Here is a 22359-nt window from a genome sequence, read left to right as displayed (position 1 = left end):
AAATAAACTAGGGAAAACGGCCATTTGACGGTCAAGCACCATTGCTGATTCTTAGCCAGGTTGTTGAACTTAGTTTTCATCAGACCACAGTGGCGGTGTGAGGAAGCCATACTAAAATAAGGAAATCCCGTAATCTCTTCACCGTCCGGGTAGTCGCACATAAGGAGCTGTAAGTAATAGTAGGCACCGCGATCGTCACGCCAATCTCGTCGTCCCAGGACCCGGGTGAGCCTGCTCCCCTCGCGCATATGTACTAATACTAAGTGGACATAAATGATCTGGGCCAGTTACCTTGCAAATAAGTTACTGTAACCAGGCAGGCCATTCGAGGTCCTTATCCCTGTCGTCATGGTGGCCCTCCATGTACGTAAAATTCGTCTATGATTGACCACATCCGTAATACATAGTAGATTAAAAGTCATCGGCAAGTAATATATTCTTTCTGACTCAGGCTGCATCCGGCATGCTTACCAAAGACTTTCGTGTGTCTTGCCCGTGGCAGTTCGTCAGGGGTTCTGAAATATAACTTTCTGGGACGTCTAGCGGCAAGGTAGGTTGTAAGAATCCTAAGACGTAGCCAAGGCCTGCGAGTGCTAAGGGTACCCCGTTGGTGTAGCCGTCATCCTGCGTGTACTCCGTATAGGGGCACACGGAAATGAAGCCACAGCCGGTCCAGAGAGCTGGGTCCCCGAACTCCCTTAACCACAGCTTTATGGAATTCTGCTGGTTCCTCTAAAACCAGGCTAAAAATGCGTAGGCGGAGCCGTTTTCATGTTCGCTGAAGACTCCTTTGATTCTTATCCCCTATTGCCGCTGCCAAATCTCCTAGGTCGTCTAGAAGCTCTTCGCGCTGAACGCGGCTACGAAGCCGTCCAAAATTCCAAACCCTTGGTTACGGCCGCATCAACTGACCAGATCTTGCTGAGAGCAACACGAGGCACAGTACAGTAAACTATCAGCAACTTTGAAGAAGGGTAACTAGAGTACCGAGAGACTACCGAACCGGTACGATCAATCACAGGCATACGTTAAGTCTCATACGTGGCTGCTTAATCCCACCTAGCCAGATATAAGACCGTTTCTGCGCTATATGTCATTCAATGCAATGTGAACCTCCGCAGCACCCAAATCAAATAGCCATTGGACGAAGTATATGCCAAGAATAACAAGTAAAGAAGCAGGCTTGGGCAGCAATGTCTTTCTTTCCGATGGACGATGCAAGAGAGAGACGGGAACTAGTGCGGGTGCATTGGGTCATGGAGTGGTAGAGAGAGAGGAACAGGCCTAGGGAACTCAGATGCCTGTCCATATGCTTCAATGGTCTATATCTGAGCTGATTTGATCAGGAAGGTCTGATGCATACGTAGGGAGTAACCGTAGTACCTAGGATCGGCGAACAGCAGAAAGCTCGTGGGGTGCAAGCTGTGGACGTGTGACCAATGTGGTTGTTTGACCGGGCCATTGGCTCCACACACGCCTAAACAGCTTTATTATTCTTGCAATATACCACTTTCCACTAACGGTCCCCATGTACCTAGTGAAGAGGAGATCAGACGGCCTCCTCGTCGAGAGGGTGGTGAGCGTCGATGGTGTTGGAAGCCCAAACCGAGCATGCCGGACTGGATAAAAACCGCCATTCGGGAGCCTATGGCTGTTCATCCAGGCCACACATCATCTCGAACATAGCCTGTCAGCTGGAAGACAGCCTCACGGTATTCTCAACTAGATATTTTGCTTGGTTCCCCTTAACAGAACTAGCGTTATTATAAAATGACTGGGTAAATATGCCCTAAGCCTCAGCAGAAGTGTTCTGCTCACTAAACCGCCAATAGGCACGCCGACACCGAAGAGGTCACCGACGAAGTTCGCGAAACTTTTACCCACCACAACAGAATATACCAGCGCTGTTCAGTGGACCGCAGGATATATCTTGTGCCTGTTGACGAGGTCTGCAGACGCCAAAGACTCCTTTTCGAATCGGACCCACAAACTGATGTCGACGCACCTCTCGCAGGATGAGACTATTCGCTTGCGCATTCAGTACGATGTCTTGGCCATGGTGTTCGACGGGAGATCTATCTTCCCACCCATGGGTGCCCTGAGGCGAGTACTCGACTGTGGCTTCGGAACAGGAATGTGGGCTTTCCAAGTGGCCTGGGAAAATCCTAGGTGCGAGGCACGTATAGAGTCGTTTCTTGCATCGGTCGTACTTCACGGATTCCCAATACCCGGGACCAACCCCCCTCGGCAGAGTCTTTTCTAACGTCTACGTCTTCGAGCGGAAAACTCGTCTACCGTCTCTTGCGATGCGATAGGCTTCTGTTCGGGTTTCGTTTCCCCAGCCGCAGGCCAGAGCTAGAAAGCCGCCGCAGCCAGCGCGTTTCAACCGCAAGAAGATTGGTTTGGTGAGCTTGATGCTAACAATCGGCTCGCGGAAAGACATATTTATCGTTTTAAAGACTCTCTGTTAGCTAACATTGGAGAATCCAGGTCATTGGCATCGACGTGAGCCCGCATCATTATAACCCCGAGGAGAGTGTTGAGAACCTTTACCTTAATGTCGACAACTTGAATATGCCGTAAGAACCAAAATTCCCGATCGTCGGAACGGAAATCCCAACTAGCATCTTTGCAGGCTTTCGTTTCCTTCCAATCATTTCGACCTCGTGAATAGCAGACTTGTAGCCGGAGGAATCGACCGTAACCGATGGAACGAATACATGCGTGATATCCTTCGGTGTCTGCGCCGAGGTGGATGGTGCCAAATGGTTGAAATCGATTACAACGCACAGTCCGACAATGGTACATTGACAGATGGTAAGGGGGACGAGCTCTATAACGAGGCATGCGTATGCTCATCATGGGGTTTCCAATAGGTCACGCACTTCGCCAATGGTCAGATAAATACAGCCGAGCAATGTCGCAGCTTAAAAACGTCGAGGCGCCACGACGTCTTGCGCATTGGATGAGGCAAGCTGGCTTTACCGATGTCGAGGAACGAAGTAGGTATCTGAAAAGCCCATCCACCCCTAGGTTTATACCACCCGCGTCTGATTATTGGGTTCAATTTAACAGTGACCCCCTTCGATCAACGTCTGGTCCCTAGCTCGATGAAGCAGCATGTGCTAATTTTTGTTTGGTAGTGATCCCCTTACCCATGTGCGGCTGGTCTGATAGTATGGTGCCGTCTGGTTTCCCCGAATATCAGATCCTAACATTTCGCGTAGGCCAGAGAGACTTTGATATTGGTGTTCACAACCAAGAAAACGTCCGATTGCTGCTCGGGTCCTTAGCCTTGTACCCATTCACAGAGCTACTAAAGTAAGCTCAATATCGATTTGTTCAAGAATGCGCCAGCTGCACACGGAATTATTGACATCTCGCAGCATGACTATTACGGAGTTCCACGTCTTGGTGGCACAGGCGAGAGCAGAAGCTACTAACCCTGCACTTAAGGTAAGACCCTAGCCTAACTCCTCAACCCAAATGTACAAAACGGACCGTGGATGAGGCTGATAAGTATTGCGGAATAATAGCCATATTTTCGGTTGTAAGTTATCCCCATTTCAGACTCCCAACGAATGTCAAACTTGATGGAAGGCTAATGAATTGCTATTCAAGATACGTATGCGTGGGGAGAAAGCCGAGGCGCTGAGGTCGGCGGGAACTAGTTTGGCGGCTCTCCCGGAAGGAAACCTTGCCGCAGTGGAGAGGCAAGGTATACGGCGGGTCAAAGCAGACGCGGGTTAGACTAATCGGGTCAACATCGTATCGCTTGCTCGGTCGTTCATACTAGGAGAAAAGGGGTGGGAGGGGTTGATTGTGTAGAGATGGTGTGGTGTATGTGGTGTAGTATGCCAGTAGGGCTGCTACGGGTTGTCATCCACCTGCCTCTGAGAAAAGGACCAGGCTTCGCATATTGTACGTTGAACAATCAGCAGATAAGGACATGACTGCATTTATAGAATATACGTTGATACAACATTGACCAGCGTGGGCTTTGAATGATGTTGGGAAGGGTTATGTGATATATGGGATTATACATATGGAACTTCTGAAGTTATGGGAAACAAAGACAGCGAAGACGGAGAGGGGCGAGTGGAGAGAGAGGGAATTGGAAGGCAGGACATGAGGTCAGCTTAAGGTTTGCAGCCAAAAGGGAAGCAGCAAATCAAGGGATCCCCTTTGCTCCTTCTACCAGAGTCTCGGGTCCAACTAGTCGGGTCGTGTGTCTCAACCCAATCGAGAAAATACCCATAGGGTACCTCCTGCCCAACATGATACATGTTGCTTTCGTAGGTATTTCATACACACACGTATGTACTCTAGGGTATACACATGTAAAGTATAAAAGTATAAAAGTACATCGGATGCGTAACACGCACACATATACACACATACCTAACACACACATAAAAGCTAATATTACTGGCCAACATCAAGAAATACGCCCCGTTTCGAGTTATCTAAGGCAGGTACGGGCGGTTAGAGCCGCTGTCACGGCATCTCCTTTTGATCGCTCATTCCGCCCGCATTCCCGGCCCTCCTAGTCGCGGGCGGACCAACTTGCCAGTGGGCCACCCCCGGTCCTATTTTGTTTCCAAATTCATAAATGCCGTGTTCTAGACTACTGAGGCTACCCTACCCGGCCTTGCCACTACTTGGTGTTCGGAGGGCAACAGCGTGGCCACCATCCACGACGTTACAACCGCGAGTGACAAGACAGAGAGTGAGACAGCCTCCTCCCCTCCCCTTGTAAGATTATATAACCAGCCGGACCAATCGCTGAAAATTATCATCTCGGTTGAAATAGATTACCTCTATTCAACCGCACGGGTTACTTTCCCGTGTGTTACTCTATTACGAGCCTTTGCTCCGGCTGTTAATTGTGATTGATTATGTGACTGTGTAACGAAGTGGCGGCCAAGGACAAAAAAAAACCGTTGGGCTGTACGTGATGGTAGTGGGCCTTACCGCGGATGTAGACTCCCATCCCGACCCTTGCTACCCGGTAGAGCATCTCGCTGCCATTATCTGTCAGGTGATATTTCCTAGATCCTTTTCTATCTAATATGATGCAGGTAATATCTCCTTGAAACGTCGACGAGGGCTTTGGGAATCATTGGTGTGCCTGGTGTGTCTAGTTGTGTCTAGTGTGTCTAGTGTGTCTAGTGTGCCTTGGGCGAGCCTTAGCATATGAAAAATAACCCGACCGTCGATCAACTAAGAACTAAGCAACCATACTCGGTATGGGGAAGCATGGGTCGTAAATGACGTCCTATCAGGCCATGTATCCTACGAAGTCCCATCTCCCAATATTTGATATTTATGAGAAATACATACATATCATACATATGGTCTAACTCAACAAGCTGGAACTCTCAACAAGCAAGCAGTAAAGTCCTCCTGCCGGCAGGTAAAGCTTTTTAGTCAGATATTCTATAATCCGATTATGGCCCTAAGGAGACTTTAAGCTTATAGGAGATTGAGTTAGGGCGTGCATAGCGGGAGCAGCAGGGACCAATGGGAGCTGACCCTTAAACTTAATTCAATTCTTCAGCTTCCATTCTCGCAAAATCGCACATACAAAGCTTCCTCAGCTTTTGCCCACAACTTTCCCACCGTTTAGTGACGATCGTGATATCACCGGCTACCTTACGCTTGGACGATAGGTACCCAACCCAAGGTAAGGTAAAGCCTGACCGACCGGGAACTTTCACCGTACCGAAATACAAACTCGATTGGTTCAACAGCATCCAATCTCCCCTGAATATAATTATCCCCGGACCCAAACCATACAATTGAAAATTACCTAGAAGAAAAAAAAAGGGTAAAATACAATTAATTAAGGCCGCCGAAACAAAGACTCCAACCATGGCGTCCCTACGACCTTTCAATCGCGTCGCGGAGCAATTGCGACTACGGACACGCATCACATACCCCTCTACAACCCCCACGACGTCCGGGTTCCTGAGCCGCAGATGCAGCGCACGGTTCTACTCGAGCGAAGAGGCGCCGCCACCGCCGCTACTACAAAAGATTAAAGGCGATCTGAAGGCAGCGAGTGCGTCACCTCTATCTCCGCCGACTTTGCCGTCCCGCGAAGCTCCGTTAGCTTAGCTAGGTACTCTAGACAAAAACAGCTAACCGACTTTTTACCCCCCCCAGTGCGCGCCAAAGATGCTCCCCGCCTAACCGCCATCCGCTCCGTCCTCTCCGCCGTCCTCAACGCCTCCAAGACCGCATCCCCCATAACCACCGACGCGCAACTCGTCGCGCTCCTGCGCAAGTCCCAGCGCGCCTCCGACGACGCTGCCGCCGAGTTCCAAGCTGCCGGCCGTCAGGACCTAGTCGATAAGGAGCACACGCAAGTCGCCATTCTCGGTGAGTACGTCGCCGCGAGCGGATTCCAAGAGACTTCCGAGGACGAGTTGCGCACCATCGTCGCCGGCGTCCTCACCGCCATGACTAGCGAGGCTGCCGCCTCTGTCCCGCCCACCGGCGATACTCCTCCCTTCGGCGACGTCATGAAGACTCTCCTGGCTCCTGCCGGGCCCCTCGACGGCAAGGATGTCGACAAGGCCCAGCTGGCCAAGATCGTGAAGGAGTTGAGGGGCGCCAATTGATGCGCGTAAGTACTCTAGCCCTCTTGTTAGTATAGGTAAGGGAAAGGGAAAAGAGAGGGGCATGAGATACTTGTATAAATGCTTGTACTATATATATGATGAGGAATGCGGCTATGATTGCATTGCATCAACCGGCGTATAAAATTTCGTCTGGGTTTAAAATCACATCTTCACTCAATGAAATATCTGCGAGCTTACCTCGCGGTTCGGTCTCCGCATAATGATGTTATTACAATGTGATTATAAACGTGAACAAGAACAGCGGAAGATTTAGGAAGTCATTTGTTTGTTCAGAGAACCAGTCCCCAAGTCCTAGCGAAAGAGGGGATAAGGGTTCATGTATATTTGGACTGCTAATTAATTTATAATTCCAAGGTATCTATATCTCCTCACTGCGTAGCCCACAGCTATGCCTTACGCCAACTATTTTCATCTCGCCTAAACGCCTGTCATAAGTCTCAATCCGTAAGATATCCTGGCCGCGCCGATGCATCGTGTCGGAAGCTTCATAATTGACATAGAACACTTATGCGGCGGCATCCTCCTCGTTACGAGGACCCGAGAAATCAGTTCCTTGGTTAGCAGTTGCTAGTCTCGCGCACAAGCTCAGTAGAACCACTGTTTCTGTAGCCGCGTAATGGTTTAGGGCGTCTAGCAGGATTTGCAAATGCCGACTGAAGTTCTTTTCCCAGTTTCTGATGATCTCAAATAGGTTGTTGACCCGGGTCTCCTCATCCTGGAGATGGCTGTTTGACCCGCTATCGCTATGCGACTTCTGAGACTTTATAGCCTGGAATCGTTTCCACTCCTTGTCAGTCATATTGGGTGGTTTTATAGGGCCGATTAAATCCGGATCAGACTTTTCAAGCTCGCGCGACAGCCAATTCATATGAGCGGCGAATACGGTGCAGGTCTGCATTAGTTTCGAATGGATCTGGAAATATGTGAGCGGAGACGCGGTAGCCGCAATAATTTATAGCCACTTACTCGAATTAACTTGCCGTTGGTTAGCATGCAACCCTTTAGGCAAGTGTCCAAGAAATCCACATGATCCTGCATCAATTCATCCACGGTCCGGTCTGGTTTGCCAGACCCATCTAAACTTCCATCCTTGGCTTTGAGTCTTGACATCAGAGATTGCCAATTGGGCTCAATGACCTCTAGAGTGCAAAAATAGAGTAGCTGCTGGACAAAAACCACCATTCGAGCCCTCAAGGTCCACACTCGCCTCTTCCAAATTTCAATACGTCTTATGGAAGACTTGTGGCACCAAACAACCCCTGTATTGTGCGTTTGCCATGTAGTTGCTAGCTGTGACTCCAGATATCTCAACGAGAGAAGATAACGGAATAGCGCTTGGTAACGCCATACTGTCTTCCGACTAATGACTAACGATACAGGAAACGGTACCGTGTAGTCGAGCTGCAGCGAGGTGAAGCCGACTGCATTTTTATCGTTTTCGATAGGCTGGTTGCTTAGAGGCTGTAGTGCCTCCCCTTGCTCAATACCTGTGATATTTACGACGCGTTGCAACATCTTTATTAGGCCGACCTCGTTCACCTCGACATGTACATCTTCTTTAAATGGGTCCATAGACACAATACTTCCTGGCTGCCGTAGAACAAGATCGAGGAGAGACTGCAGCTTGACGACATTGACGGACTTGACCGGCTTTCGCAGCTCTGATGCGCTGAGCTCCATAAAATAGGTAAAATAATCTGACGGGTCGAGGAAGAAGTAATGCTTCAGTGACTGCAACCTAGCGGGAAGAGCATGAGTAGTCAGGAGCAACTTCATAAGCGATTCATTCGCATGAGCATAAGCATTATTGACATTATCGAGGAAGTGCGGATCGTCGAAGGACTTGGGAACATCTTGGGCGACTTTACTAACGTCGACGCCGCCACATTCCCGCACAACGTTGAGATACTTCCCTGCCAACAGGACCTTTTCCTTGACGGCTACTAACTGTGGAGGTATGTCATGCTCTCGGACGGTATATCGTCTTTCCCAGTAATCGTCGGTATAGTCTTGCTCTAACCTGTCGCGTCTAATACTCTTTTGCTCCTTAATAAGGAATTCGGAATGCGGGTCTCTGATTTCGCCATGATGTAACCACTCGTTTAACATCGCCATGTACGGCCGGCTAGCATCGCGTAGCAAGGATGTGAGTAATGATCTGGCAGCAGGGTCTCCAGACATGGTTTCCAATCTCTTAGTAATTAGACCTATAACCACGCCGCCCTTACAAACCTTCTTTCCGGTCATATTTCCCGGTACAAGTTCGCCGCCCCGCTTCAAATTTTCTAGGATATTTTCAATATCGTCGGGATCTGAGTCCTCCGAACTCTCGTCATCCAAAAGCGCGTTCCTCTTGAGAAATTCGTGAGCTAGTGAATAGAGCTGGAACATCATCTGACTCGTAGGGAGTGTATGGACGTTGAGGAGATGTAAGGTGAAAGTATCGTTGGTCAAGAACTGGGTTTCCAGCTGCGCAACCATTATCAGATAGTCGTGTAAGGACTTCCTGATTGCGGCACATAGGGCATGATTGACAGCCCCAAATTCTTCCCTGCTCTGCACGTCGACAAATGTCTCAAGGGCGGAGTAGTAAGTAGCCATTTTGAGCATTGATAGAGTTAGGTCTTGAAGACTGGGATCAAGACCGGGAAGTATCTTAAATTCAGGTCCGGCCAGTCGGTCCCTCTCCTCATTGGGGTCGTATGAATAAGCATAGCGAATGTATTGCCCCTCATAGCCCATGAAAACAAATAACAAATCCTCGATTATAGCGGCCTCTTGGGCTTCTAAGGATAGTTCGTGTAGAGGCTGCGGTTGCAGAGAGAGTGGCGCTTCTGACGCCGAAGGGGGTATAGACACACGTATCGCAAGGGGTGCAGATGTATGCGGCGTTAAGTTAGCTACGGGTTCCCATGATGCTAGTAGTCAAAAGAAATTAGTCCAAGTTCCAAGTTCCTCCGAGGTGAAATCTCGTTAATCTGAGACATACTAGGCGGCGCATCAGGCTTTGAATCTCTAGACTTCGTGTCTGACTGGCGCGGCTTGGGCACCTCCTTTGACTTCCGTTTTTCTGGTGGAGGCGCATCCCTAGACCGTCTATCGGGACTCCTCGTCCTCGAGATTAGCTTTTCTTTCGTAGTCACTGTCGTGCGCTCGGTCCTTCGTTCTTCGGCAGTCCTACTGGCTGGTCGCGGATTGCCTGAGGCGCTACGTTTATGAGCGGGATTGATATTAGCGGTCTGGGGAGAACGAGTGCTTCGTTGATCGTGTTGAGATTGAGAAGCTCTTGAGGTATGAGCACTTGCGCGGGGTCGCGGGTTGCTATCATTGTCGCTAGTGCCATTTGTGCGCCTCTCTGAGTAGTTGGAAACCCTCGAAGACATTGTTACTATAAGGCGACATTGGAAACACCTTTTGTCTGCGATATCATGAGTGGTTGATTAATGTTGTTGTATTTATTTAGATACCTAGTCCAGGGTAACCTTAGGTGGGAGGTTTAAGCTTGTGTCCATTGAACCTTATCGATAATTGGCTAATAGTAGGTCGCGTCGAAACTTGAGCAAGCGCGTTTAACCACCAATAAGGGATGATCTATGCATATATTATATATATAAGTACTTCGTACCTACGGATATCTACATACATGTAGGTACACATATCACATGGTAATTGTTCCCTACCTCTATGTACCTAAATAAATAAAAAATACCTATTTCTTTTCATAGACGGCCTTGATTATTATTATATCCTTTGGTTGGTAAGTATAATCTACCTCATCGTCCGTATATGTAGAAGTTATAAAGCCTTAGGTACACACGTAATTATTAATGCTGTTAATCCATTCGTATCGTCCTACTATGAATCCCTTGGCATCCATGTGTTCGCCTTTCCCACTGAATCCCCCCCTTCTCTAAAAAGTTGACCATGGTTTCTGGTTTTCTTGCCCTAATAGATTTCAGAGTTTCCCTGCGCATCTTAATCCACTCCCTAAGATAGCTTCGGAATATTTCTGTATCACAATCTAGCTTTGTTCTTACAGGCCAGCTAGCCAACTTCTCTATAGATTCGGTATTCAAATTATACACGCCATTCTCGCGTTGTGAATTCTGGACTTGTTCGTCCTCAGCTTTAAAATCAAGTGTAATCAGCTCGTAGAGAGTCCACGTAACACTACAAAATTCTTCCATCAGGTCCCTCTCCGTAGCCTCTCTGGCCATACTAAAGTCGCACAACATAAGTCTGTCAGCGGCTTCGTCGATCAGTATATTACCCATGTGGAGGTCGCCATGGACAATGCCTAGAGATATGTTAAGAGTCATAGGCTCAAGATCGTCTTGTTACGGCAGGGTTTTACCTTGATCGAAGTGAAGAAAATCTAGAGCTTCGGTAAGCTGCTTAAGCCACTTCAACTTGAAGGTTCGGTCTTTATTGTGATTAAGACTTCCACCGGGGACGAATTTAGTTGCCATCCCAACGATGTTACTGTCGTTGTCCAGTATAAGACGATCGATAGGAAGTATAGAAGGATGAAGCTGCTGCGTCTTCAAAATGTTCATCTCTTTCCATATATTTCCCTTTTCCGGGTCACTGGAAAGGTATTTAATAACCAGTCGAGTTTCAGGATTATCAGCCAGGTGTACAAGGTGAACTCTAGATGTGAAGCAGCCTAATGTAACCACTTCGGTGTGCCGAACTGTTGGCCAATCAGCATATGCGGTATCAGCAAGGCACGCCATAGTGTAAGATCGCCCTTCTAGCCAGGATAGATTAAAAGAATTCCGAACGAAGTCTTCATCTAGTATTCTGCCTTCTAAAGAAATTTCCCTTTCAGCTAAAAAGTATGAAGTATAAAATGCTATATAGTACTCAGAGACGACTTAGATATAGGCTTATGAAAAGAATGATATCAACTAAGTCAGCCAAGTCTTTGTTTGCGTAAAAATGATTGATACGTTAAGAATATTGCCCTGGTAAGTTCCGAAACCATATTCCTAAGAACAAAGAAAAGAAACGTAACTTGCTGAAATTGGTTTATGGTTATGGAGTTATTACATTTATTAACTTCGGTAAACAGACTTCATATTTGCTTTTTTCTTAGAGAGACACAAAATAGTAGCTGCCAACTAAGGCAAATTGATCTAATTGGGGTAAACGACGGAAACGGCATAGTGATAGAGACATAAGTCGATGCTCGGAAAGTAAAAGATTACCAATGTTTAATGTTACTGAGGCTCTTATAGAGACCAGGTGCAAGAGGTGTATTGCTGCTAATGGGCGATGGAAGCCTAAATGTGATGGGGAAAGGCTAGCCTTGAATATTCAGAACGAAAAAAACATAAATGAAGAATCAGCAATTAGTTAAACAACATGAGAAACTTGAGCTATTGGAACGCTCGAGTATACCGCCAGCACCATAGCTGGACACAGTCAGGCCAGGGAAAGAGAAATCAGACGAAGTGAAGTAATATAATGAAATGGATATCAACTTTGTTATGAACCCAGGCTGGAAACATTCTTATTGCTTGAAATGGCCTTTTAGGTATGCTTGACTAACAAAAGGTTTGGCATAGTCTGAAATTCCCTTAGAGCTGTATAGACATTGCTCTATCATTAGGTAAGTTAAGATGCTCGATAATGCTGATAATATTACCAACGAAATAATCTAACATGTAAATATATAGAAATGAGCTGGTGGCGGTAGCTCTGTTGTCATAGTTATATGAAATAAATCTTTGTTTACTCGTGTTGCATTGGAGCTAGTTATGAATAGTATATCATGGATGAATTCGCTTGTATTTAACTAATGTTAAACTACTAAGTCCCATGGCATGTGAACTTTTCTTAGAGATACGACTGAAGCTAATATAATTGTCTCCTAATGTCGATTGAGTTAAGGGTCTAACTTCATAGACTGTGCATGTATCCACTACTCAGTACCTTAAGCGTATATCTTATCGATAATAAGATAGTCCCGCAATACTAGTGGTCAAAGCTCCATATTAAGGTTTCCCGTTTGTGCTTAGGCCTAAGCCCCGGTTGATGCAAACACCTAACCCGAGCTTCGTAAACGGTAGCAGCCTTGAGCTTTGGAGCTCAGTACCTAAAGTAAATGCACCCAGTACCTTTAGGTAGCCTCTCTTTACTTACGAAAGTAAATTCAGCCTCCCACTCTCCCAATTTCAACCACATCCATTCTAAACGACTCATAACTCTCGACCGAACGACCCCGTAACCTTCTTTTAGAGACTGTTTCCCTTATAAATATTTCAAAATGTTTATGGCAAGATCTGAATACGGTAAGTCAGCTGTGCACTGTGCATCCAACCCCAAAGCTTCTGATAGCCTGTATTATTAAAGGTAGCTAATGTAATGGATGTCAACCAGACCGGGGTATCAAGTACGCCCTCCCGAACGCTTTCCCCCTCCTCCCTCCACTAATACTAACGTCGCATTCACAGTACCTTCTCCCCGGAAGGTCGTCTTTTCCAGGTCGAATACTCTCTCGAGGCCATCAAGCTCGGCTCGACAGCGATCGGCGTCGCAACCTCAGAGGGCGTTGTCCTGGGCGTGGAGAAGCGCGTGACGTCGACGCTGCTAGAGACCTCATCCGTTGAAAAGATCGTAGAGATCGACCGCCACATCGGGTGCGCCATGTCCGGGCTGCAGGCCGACGCTCGCAGCATGGTCGAGCACGCTCGCGTCGAGTGTCAGAGTCACAATTTCAACTACAACGAGGACCTGCGTGTTGAGAGCTGTACCCAGGCTATCTGCGATCTCGCCCTGCGCTTCGGCGAGAGCGCTGATGGCGAGGAGAGCATCATGAGCCGTCCCTTCGGTGTCGCCCTTTTGATCGCTGGCTATGACGAGGATGGCCCCCAACTCTACCACGCCGAACCCAGCGGCACTTTCTACCGCTACGACGCCAAGGCTATCGGCTCCGGAAGCGAGGGCGCACAAGCAGAACTGCAAAACGAATACCACAAGGTACATATGTTTCCATATTCTACAAAACTAACGTAACTTGGGAGGACCTCTACTAACATCACTATATAGTCCCTTACGATCGTAGATGCGGAAACGCTAGTCTTGAAGACGTTGAAGCAAGTGATGGAGGAGAAGCTCGACTCGAAGAATGTGCAGTTGGCAAGCGTAACTAAGGAGCGAGGCTTCAGGATATACACGGATGAAGAGATGGCTCAAGTCGTAGAGAGACTACCTGCTAACTAGGATGGTAGAACAGTTAGGCCGCGGCGAGCTGGTACTAGCGGAGTAGTAATCTAGTACCAATAGATAAGGGGCTAGGACAAAAGATTCTACCCCGTTAAGCCTGATGAGAAGGTGGACTTCGTATTAACTATCACCAAATCCGATGTACTATCTTATACAAGCAAGCCGTCCGCCGTCGATCCCTCCTCTTTAAGTTATCTCTCCCTTACATAGGGTAAGATATCCAACGTAATCAATCGTGTTTTTCTTAGACGCCTACTCTAAGCCTCCATCTCTAGTCCGTACAATCATGAAATAATCCAGTCCATTTTCACGTGACCGCTCTCCTTTAAACCAGAATTTTGAGATTTTCGTGTCCCTATCACATACTTACCTAGGTATCTGATCTTAGGCATTTCCTCCGTAAACCCCTAGGTTAAGTACCCCTCTAGCTCCAGTTACCGCCGATCCCGTTCACTAGCCTCCAGGTCCAGCTTCTCGAGGTCATGCTCGACAGCCAGCAAACCCATCGCGTAGGAAGCCTTCTCGCCCTTGGCCAGCACGATCTTGGTCTCGTCTCCGTCGATCTCCTGGATGCGCTTGTCGATGCGGCGGGCGTTGACCCATACGGAACCCGGAGGGTCGATGTTGAGGTTGACGGAGCGCGCGTACGGCGGGCCGCGGCCTAGTTGCGCCGCCTTGGTCCACGACGACTCGCATCCTACTGCGATTTGCCGCGCCGACTGCCATCCCGTCAATCGCGCGATGTCGTGTAGTCGTTGGATTAGCCATTGCCGCTGGAAATCGTCATGGTACTGTTTGTGTCAGTAAATGTGGGCAAGGAAAAGGGAGAATTGAGTTGGCTTTAAAGGTTTGCTTACCTGGATACCTGCGACGAATAAGGGGAAACAGCACTCTATCAGCGCGGCCGCCATGAGCGTACTCACGTTGGCGAGATGCGCGATATTCTCTTCTAGACCGGCAGCAATCCGGCCCACTTCCATGCAGTACGAGGCAGTCGTCCGTGCGGAAATACCCGCAGCCATCATGGCCACAGGCGGCATTGTGGGATGAGCTCTGTGGAGTATAATCAGGCCCATGTAGTAGTTCATCCAGACGCCTGCGATGGAGTAAGTCCTGTAGTGTGCAGCGAGGCCAAATGGTGTTGCCCTGGCGGGGTAAACGTCGGTGCCGAGAGCCTCGAACTCGGGACCGAAATGGCTCCTGAGTATTTCGAAGGCCCGTTTGATTCCCTCCCACTCGCGATATGCCTCGGCGGTACTAGCGTCAAGGTCGATATTCTCGGGGAGTCCATCGTTCGGTGGCGATGTTTCCCTCGGTGGGGTGAATCCCATCGGGACCGTAATACTTCCGGGGTTACGAGGCACCATGCCCGGGAACATTCCCGGTGATCCCCCGCGCCCGGGGCCGGGACCGGGACCGGCCATCTTAAAGGTTTTCCGTTTTCGGCTTAGATCCTTGGATGTAAAGTTTGCTAAGCGGCCAAGCAATAGCATAAGATGGTCGTACGTGCCATATCTAACAGCCGTGTTAGTGTTATATCGGGACGGATAAAATGGGTGACTTACATAGCATCAAGCCTTCCTATTGGGGCCCTTGGTGGGCATTGAGTCCATGCATCATACTCGAGGCTTGGCTAATCAGTACGGCTATATTATAGAGTGCACAACGTGATGCGAACTTACAATAGTCTTGTTCCACCCAGTACGCTCTGGTAAACATCTTGTTTGCAGTACCACCAGAAGAGATCACTTAATTGTTGGTATGTTTCCATGTCCTTATCTGTATGCTGATATCTCGACCTGGGATATGCACTATATTCTTCAGGAATCATTCCCAGCTCATCAAACGAGACATCCTTGCCGGTTATCTCACTCAGCAATTGGACGTCCAGATGATCCCAGTCTTTATGCAAGGGAGTAGTCTCCTCATATGTAGTGAACATTCCAAACGCGTCTATCGGAGGTTGTTGCATTTCCTGTATTCTCTGCCGGCACTTAATTCTCATCATAGCGCGAGTCATTTCTGCGAATGGTATTTCTTTGATGATTAAACGTGCTCCTAGCAGATGTCTGCTCCATTTGTCATGATCCGAGTTCCACACTTCATAGAATGCCAATACTAATGTTGCCGCCAGGTTTGCTGGTTGACACCGCCTATTCGGCCGACCCACGTTCCGCGCAATTCTCCTCAAAGCTAGGTGATAGTGTTTGAGAGATGCAGTTGGCGGCAGAGCCTGAAGTTTTGCAATCTGCAAGCTAGCAATTGCGAGCACGGCGTGGAGGAGAGCTGGATGGGTAAAAGACAAAATTGGGAAGGTATCTATATGAATTAGTGACGACAATGGGTAAGAGCGCAGAAAGTTGACTTACAGGTCCAGATATGCTGACGAGACTTCGGTATGGGTTGGCCTTGAAAGATGGGCGACGGATCAATAGGATACCTTTCATACATGGATATGCTAGGTCCAGTTACGTTCACAAAATGCCAGAATACTCCCGCTATTTGTTTGTCGTTTAAGGGAGAGTTGGATGGTGACGGTTCATACGTCGCAAGGTCAGGAGCAAAGGCTGAGAAGGTTCTCGTCTGGGTTCCGAATGTGTCGTACGGCTGATCAAGTCTCTGAAAAGCGACTACCCCGAGGTTGTTGAAGTCGAGAGACGAGTGTCGCGCACTAAATGGCATATCATCCGACTCTGCCATGGACTCATCATCTGATACGGGGTATTCCCATTCCTCGTACTCAGACTCCGTGACCTGGATAGGCTGTTCAGGTTCAGCACGAGCCTTGCCTTTATCTAGCTGAATATTGCCTGGCTGCTGTTGCTGCTGGGGTAGAACAGGAGCAACATTTTGGGCAAGATTCTCAGGGGTAATATCTGAAAGCGAACCGAAATTTGCAGGCTGTTCCTGTCTCCATTGATGCTGAGAGAACGCATCGACAGTGGTTGGGGGAAAGAAGGTATACTTTGGTTGCGCAGATTGTGATCCGAGTCCGCTGGGATCGAAGCCCATAGGAGATGTGGTTTGCCCAACCTGACCGGGGTAAAATCCAGGCACTTGAGGGTATCCCACAGGCGGTTTAGGGGCAATGATTTGTAAAGCCTGAGATGAAGACTTTTGTTGTGCCGCCGATAGCTGCTGTTCTCTTACCAATGCCTGAGGAGAGGGTGCTGGGTAATGTATCGGTCCAAAGGGAGCATTGGCAAATGCGCCTAAAGGATCTTTGAAAACAACTCGTTGATTGTATCCATCACACTGCCGCTTCGATTTTAAGCAGTTGTTACAAGTCGGCCTACCCTCATCACATTTTATTCGACGTTTTCGACAGGCTTAACGGCAGTTAGCTGGCGGTATTCACACGATCTAGGAGCACACAACTACTACGTACTAAGGCAACCCGTCTTTGTTCGTTTCCGAACAATCGGTTTCTTAGGCGCTAAATTATCGCCATCTCTCTCTTCTGGTGTTGATGATCTAGGAGGTTGAGATATCGCGGACGCGTCCCCTGTTGGCTCCCCTGCTGAATTCATCTTGGGAAATGGCGTATAACGTACTGCCTAGGTAATCTTATTACTGTGAGGTGGTGGCTGATTGTTTTGTAGTCTAGTGGCTTAAAGATATCAAAACTGTCACATGGTATTCAGACGATTGGCCCGATTTAGGGCAAGAAGAGTGCCGGCTACAGAACAGTACCGAGCATACTCGGGGGTAAGTCCTCTCAATTCAGGAAAAGGGCGTTTCCAATGCGGATGGCGATTATGGCAGCCTCTGACGTCTTGTCTACGCAGGACCTGAAATCGGAAGATGAATTACGACACAAAAATTCCCGTGGTTCCGACTGGCTAGTAGAATGAGACATTCAAGGCAGAGGCAGGAGTATTGTAAAAAATAAATAAAAATAAAATTATACGAAGAGATGAAGGTCACGACTTGCTTCCATATAGTTTATATCGTTCCGTGAAACATCCAGTGCGACAGAAGAGAATCGGAGTACTCTTGCTGGAGTGGGCAATTGGGGACAGTCAACCCTCGAAGAATAAGACTGGGTGCGACATAGGGAATGTGAACTGGAGATGACAGCGTCTAGACCTAAGGGGTAAGTCAGTCAATCTAGTATGTACAATATGTAGATGGTTGCACGCTCGAACGGGGAACAGAGGGTGGGAATTGGTGGGGGTGTAGCTAGTTGTTACCAGCCTGCCAGCGTTGTCGAACCTGGGCAAGGATATGAGACCACAGTATATACTAGTATATACTATGTGGTAGGCTCTGCTTTCTAGACCTCGGCAAGGCTGGGCAAACTTGCTAGGCTAGACAATCCTTGAATGTTACGGTGTCATTGGACTCTTTCAGCTTAGGTCCAGCTTCCGGGTGGAGCAATCCAGACCGGGCCTCAGCAATAGATCCGTCGTTAGAGCCGACGCCATGCACCGGTCAGGGAGAGGTGATAGGGTTTTGTCGATGGTGACCAAAATTCAACACCGTTACCGCAAACCCGACAAGGTATATCCTACAACAGACTAATTCTATGCATATATAAGATATAATATCTTCTCTTAGACTAAAAGGGGACAGCGGACGACTAGAAGAATACGGCTTACAATGTCAGTCGCCCTATTTGCTAGCGTTAAAGAGCTACAGCACCACGTGAATAAGAAATATGTGGTATAACGGCGGAACAGGAGCATATGTCAAAATGCCGTATGGGACCCTGTATTGCAATGGCTTTGTATGTAACAATAGATGCCGAGCCCGAGGCCGTGGTGATGCGATACGCTGGAGGGGTCCTTTGAAGCTGCATACAACTAGAGTCGTTCAAGTCGCGGTAGATCGAAGTGCGACGTCTGATGATGCGCCTGCAGTTGGGGTCTATTTCCTGCAACCTGGGAAATTTGTCTCGTAGAGATAATTGCTCATATAGCCTACCTGTGTTACCGAAAATACGCATCTATTCGTAGCGAAGACGAATTGTCCTACATATAAGTTACGGTTTGTTGGCTGATGACCAATTCCCACTTCTAGACATACATAGCAGAACTGAGGGTCCGTAGCTTGTGCGGGCTGCTGCGCAGATGTCTTGACCTCTCTTATCGTGAAGCTTGAGAAGAAAGTGGACTCATACACGGAGGGAAACCCGGCCGTTGTAGATCATGAGCTTACGGGCGAAGGAAAGCGGAAATCCCTAAATCTCTTTTTCCTTCCTTAGGCGGGTAACTTGAAGCTATTTATTCGTGTTTCATTTCACAGCATCGCATAGGACATGACACAACGTCATCAATTCAACGTAGTCGAGCCCTGTCATGCTATGGCCAACGGGATCCAAAAATACCTAGGCTGAGTTAGGTATAGCAAAGTCCGGGTGTTGTAGCCTTCCCGCGTGTCTCGGGAGGGGAAGCCTCGAGCCCTTCCGGTTGACGCAGAAATTGCATGGCAAAGCTTCTTGGGCAGTATTGAGGAGTTGGGCGTGACCGCGATTGTAGACCATACGCAACATACGTATAACATACGTATACAGCAGCATGGGCCGAAGCGTCAGAGTCACGACATAGAAACAGTGTGTCGTAATGCAGAATATGCGATGCTATATCCCGTGACCCCGCTCAGATGCAGAAAACGGCCGTTGCATATACATCAATGGGAAGAGTGCTAGCTAAGTCGGCTTATTGCTATGGCAGTGAAAAAGGCTAAGCCGGGGAAGCTGTGCCTAGGTATGCTAGTGCGGAGGCGGGTAAAGACATGAACCCTCTAGCTGGAAATCTGAGCCAGTGTCTGTGTCACATTGCAGCGACGAGGAACTGCGAACTGCGAACCTCGAACTGCGAGACTTACAATAATTGATGTGTCTTGATGTACATGGACTCTCCGTTGATGATTTGGGTCAAGTCAACCGATCGATATCAACGATAGGGAGGCCTGCTTGTAGCTGACCAGCCGTCGTGTAACTGTCGATCGTACTGTGGAGGCCCTGGTTTTCCCTTCTCGGAGCCCTACCCGGCCGTAGCAGCATTTATGAGCAATATTGCTTCTGTTCGTAACCCTGCTCGGTGATCCAGGTGTTTCATCCAGTTGCAGCCTCATGTGGGGTTTGGCCTATTGAACATAATGTACTAACCTAGATTGAAGCTACCTTAGTATATTAGTGATTTCGATAAGTTCAACTGATCTTGTTTGTTGAGATCGTAGGGTCAAGAGCCTCAAAGGCAATATAGGTGAGAAATTCATTGCACATTGATTGGAAAAAAAGAAGATTAGCTTAGGATTTCTAATGGACCTGCGCATTTGTTTAACTTTTAAGGTTGATAGACCCTGTCCACTACTATGCACGTGATTAGTGATATTCTCATAAATGTTACCGCAATTTTGCGGGGTCCTTTGCCAAGTCTAAAAGGTACATTGTACATCATTCTAAGGTTCCTGCGCTAGTAATCCCTGCAAAAAAGTTTAGACGACTTGCTGCCTCTAAATCTTTCTATTTGACTTTTCGAAGCTGTTCAAGTTATTCCTAACAAAACTTATTGTTGAGATCTGATACCATAATTGTCCATAACCAAGGCACTTTTGGCATATCGTCACAATTGCAACTGTCTTCTATTAGAATGTTTGCGGTACCAGGTTGGTCCGTGTCTGCGGACGGTCTCAAATCCGAGACTACCATAGTGGCTCCAAAAGCGGCTCAAGATGAATCTCAGCAGTCAAACAAGCGCAAGAGGCCTTCATCTACGCCAGGGAATGTCAACTCGTCTAATGTTGCGGATCTCTGGGAACGGGTTATCGAGGGAAGGTCGGGGAAGAAGCCCAAGCCTGATAATGACCATAGTGATGAAACCCCAGAAGGCAAACCCAGATATGGCAAGAAGATGACTCTAAAAGAGAAGAAGAAGTTGAAGAAGTTAAGGGAGAAGGAAGCGAGCCAAAATGGCGTGGAAGGCACTGAACCGGCTACTGGAAATGAGATCAAGCTAACCTTAGAGTCACCTGATGCAACATTAGGCAAGGAGGCAAAGAAGGACAAGAAAAGGAAATCTAAAGACGAAAAGGAAAACGGCGATAGCAAAAAGCCCAATGAAAAAGACAGCAGCAAAGTTTCTGCTCCCGCCCCCGCAGCAGCAGCAGCACCGAAACTAACGCCCATGCAAGCCGCAATGAGGGAAAAGCTCGTGTCCGCGCGGTTCCGCCACCTCAACGAAACGCTATACACCAAGCCCTCAGCCGACGCGTTCCAGCTGTTCGCAGACTCGCCCGAGATGTTCCAGGAGTACCACGAGGGGTTCCGGCGCCAGGTCGACGTCTGGCCCGAGAACCCCGTCGAAGGGTACATCAAGGACATCAAGCTGCGGGGGAGACAGAAGCCTCCCCAGCGCTCCAGGAACGGCCACTCTGCTCCCCCCGTGCCTAGCTCCTCCGGCGTGGCGGCCCTGCCGCGCACCAGCAACGTGTGCACGATTGCGGATCTCGGCTGCGGAGACGCTAAGCTCGCCGAGGCTCTGCAGTCCGAGAAGAAGAAGCTGCGACTTGAGATCCTTAGCTACGACCTGCAGAGCCCGAGCCCGCTGGTCACACGCGCTGATATTGCGAACTTGCCGCTTGCCGATGGTGCTGCCGATGTCGTTATCTTCTGCCTCGCGCTTATGGGCACTAATTGGCTTGACTTCGTCGAGGAAGCCTATCGCATTCTTCACTGGAAAGGCGAACTATGGGTCGCGGAAATCAAGAGTCGGTTCGGGTTCGTGGGTAAGGGCAAGGGTAAGAGCGGAGCCCCAGTTACCCATAGTGTAGGGAATAGGAGAAAGATCCAGGGGAAGAAGGGAAAGGGACGGGATGGGGAGGGGCCTGAGGGAGAAGAGGATGAGAAGGCGCTGGCTGTCGAGGTGGATGGTGCGGATGATAAGCGTGAAGAAACCGACGTTTCTGCGTTCGTCGAGGCACTACGGAAGAGGGGTTTCGTTCTGCAGGGTGCAGCCGACTTAAGGAATAAGATGTTCGTCAAGATGCACTTCATTAAGGCAGCATCGCCGACCGTTGGCAAGGGCGCTGTTACTTCTAAGGAACCTACACGCGGCTCTGGGCCCAAAAAGAGCGGCGTCAAGTTCATTGACACGGAAGGAGACCAAGCTACAGTGGATGAGAGCTCTATTTTAAAACCCTGCGTCTATAAGCTGCGGTAAAAGGGGCGAGCTATCTATTACCCGTACACGTGCTATCCACTACCTACGCACATCAGGCAGAATTGTAACTTTCTAATCCATAATAGACCTTGATTCGAAGTGCGCCCTATTAATTTTTTCCAAGGTTGGCAAAACATATGTCGTGCTCGACGAACCTCTCTAATGCCTTTGGGCTGCGTGCACGTAAGAATTCATATTACCAATGTCCCATGCTGCGCCCCTCTACCTGTTATGTCGAGTAGTTGTCAGACTCCATGCTTAAACCTGCCCTGTTGTCACGCTATGCTGTTGCTGTTGCTGTTGCTATTGTTACTGCT

At 48.5% G+C, this 22359-nt stretch overlaps 6 protein-coding genes across 6 annotated transcripts; 3 read left to right on the top strand and 3 right to left on the bottom strand.

Annotated features, from left to right (window-relative positions):
• Nucleotides 1–5874: 5874 nt before the first annotated feature.
• GL218_04009 (Altered inheritance of mitochondria protein 41, mitochondrial) lies at nt 5875–6626 on the top strand (the record flags this gene model as incomplete). The annotated part of the gene is made up of 2 exons (XM_033580590.1): nt 5875–6064; nt 6169–6626. The coding sequence occupies 2 exons, from the start codon at nt 5875–5877 to the stop codon at nt 6624–6626; spliced, it is 648 nt and encodes a 215-aa protein (XP_033436566.1).
• A 526-nt stretch (nt 6627–7152) lies between these two features.
• GL218_04008 (Spindle pole body component alp4) lies at nt 7153–10030 on the bottom strand (the record flags this gene model as incomplete). Its single annotated transcript, XM_033580589.1, has 3 exons — nt 7153–7560; nt 7614–9565; nt 9637–10030. 3 exons carry the CDS (start codon nt 10028–10030, stop codon nt 7153–7155), a joined length of 2754 nt encoding a protein of 917 aa, XP_033436565.1.
• A 592-nt stretch (nt 10031–10622) lies between these two features.
• Nucleotides 10623–11383, bottom strand: GL218_04007 (uncharacterized protein; the record flags this gene model as incomplete). Its single annotated transcript, XM_033580588.1, has 3 exons — nt 10623–10634; nt 10685–10944; nt 11002–11383. 3 exons carry the CDS (start codon nt 11381–11383, stop codon nt 10623–10625), a joined length of 654 nt encoding a protein of 217 aa, XP_033437463.1.
• Nucleotides 11384–12918: 1535 nt separating this feature from the next.
• On the top strand, nt 12919–13874 carry GL218_04006 (Proteasome subunit alpha type-5; the record flags this gene model as incomplete). Its single annotated transcript, XM_033580587.1, has 4 exons — nt 12919–12943; nt 13032–13044; nt 13106–13631; nt 13701–13874. 4 exons carry the CDS (start codon nt 12919–12921, stop codon nt 13872–13874), a joined length of 738 nt encoding a protein of 245 aa, XP_033437462.1.
• A 437-nt stretch (nt 13875–14311) lies between these two features.
• GL218_04005 (uncharacterized protein) lies at nt 14312–16889 on the bottom strand (the record flags this gene model as incomplete). The annotated part of the gene is made up of 5 exons (XM_033580586.1): nt 14312–14668; nt 14735–15392; nt 15443–15505; nt 15560–16196; nt 16247–16889. The coding sequence occupies 5 exons, from the start codon at nt 16887–16889 to the stop codon at nt 14312–14314; spliced, it is 2358 nt and encodes a 785-aa protein (XP_033437461.1).
• A 3584-nt stretch (nt 16890–20473) lies between these two features.
• Nucleotides 20474–22042, top strand: GL218_04004 (25S rRNA (adenine(645)-N(1))-methyltransferase; the record flags this gene model as incomplete). The annotated part of the gene is made up of 1 exon (XM_033580585.1): nt 20474–22042. One exon carries the CDS (start codon nt 20474–20476, stop codon nt 22040–22042), a length of 1569 nt encoding a protein of 522 aa, XP_033437459.1.
• Nucleotides 22043–22359: the final 317 nt, after the last annotated feature.

This window comes from Daldinia childiae (assembly GCF_008694065.1).
Source record: "Daldinia childiae strain JS-1345 chromosome Unknown Scaffold3, whole genome shotgun sequence".
NCBI lineage: Eukaryota > Fungi > Ascomycota > Sordariomycetes > Xylariales > Hypoxylaceae > Daldinia > Daldinia childiae.
This window is presented reverse-complemented; position numbering and strand designations above follow the sequence as displayed.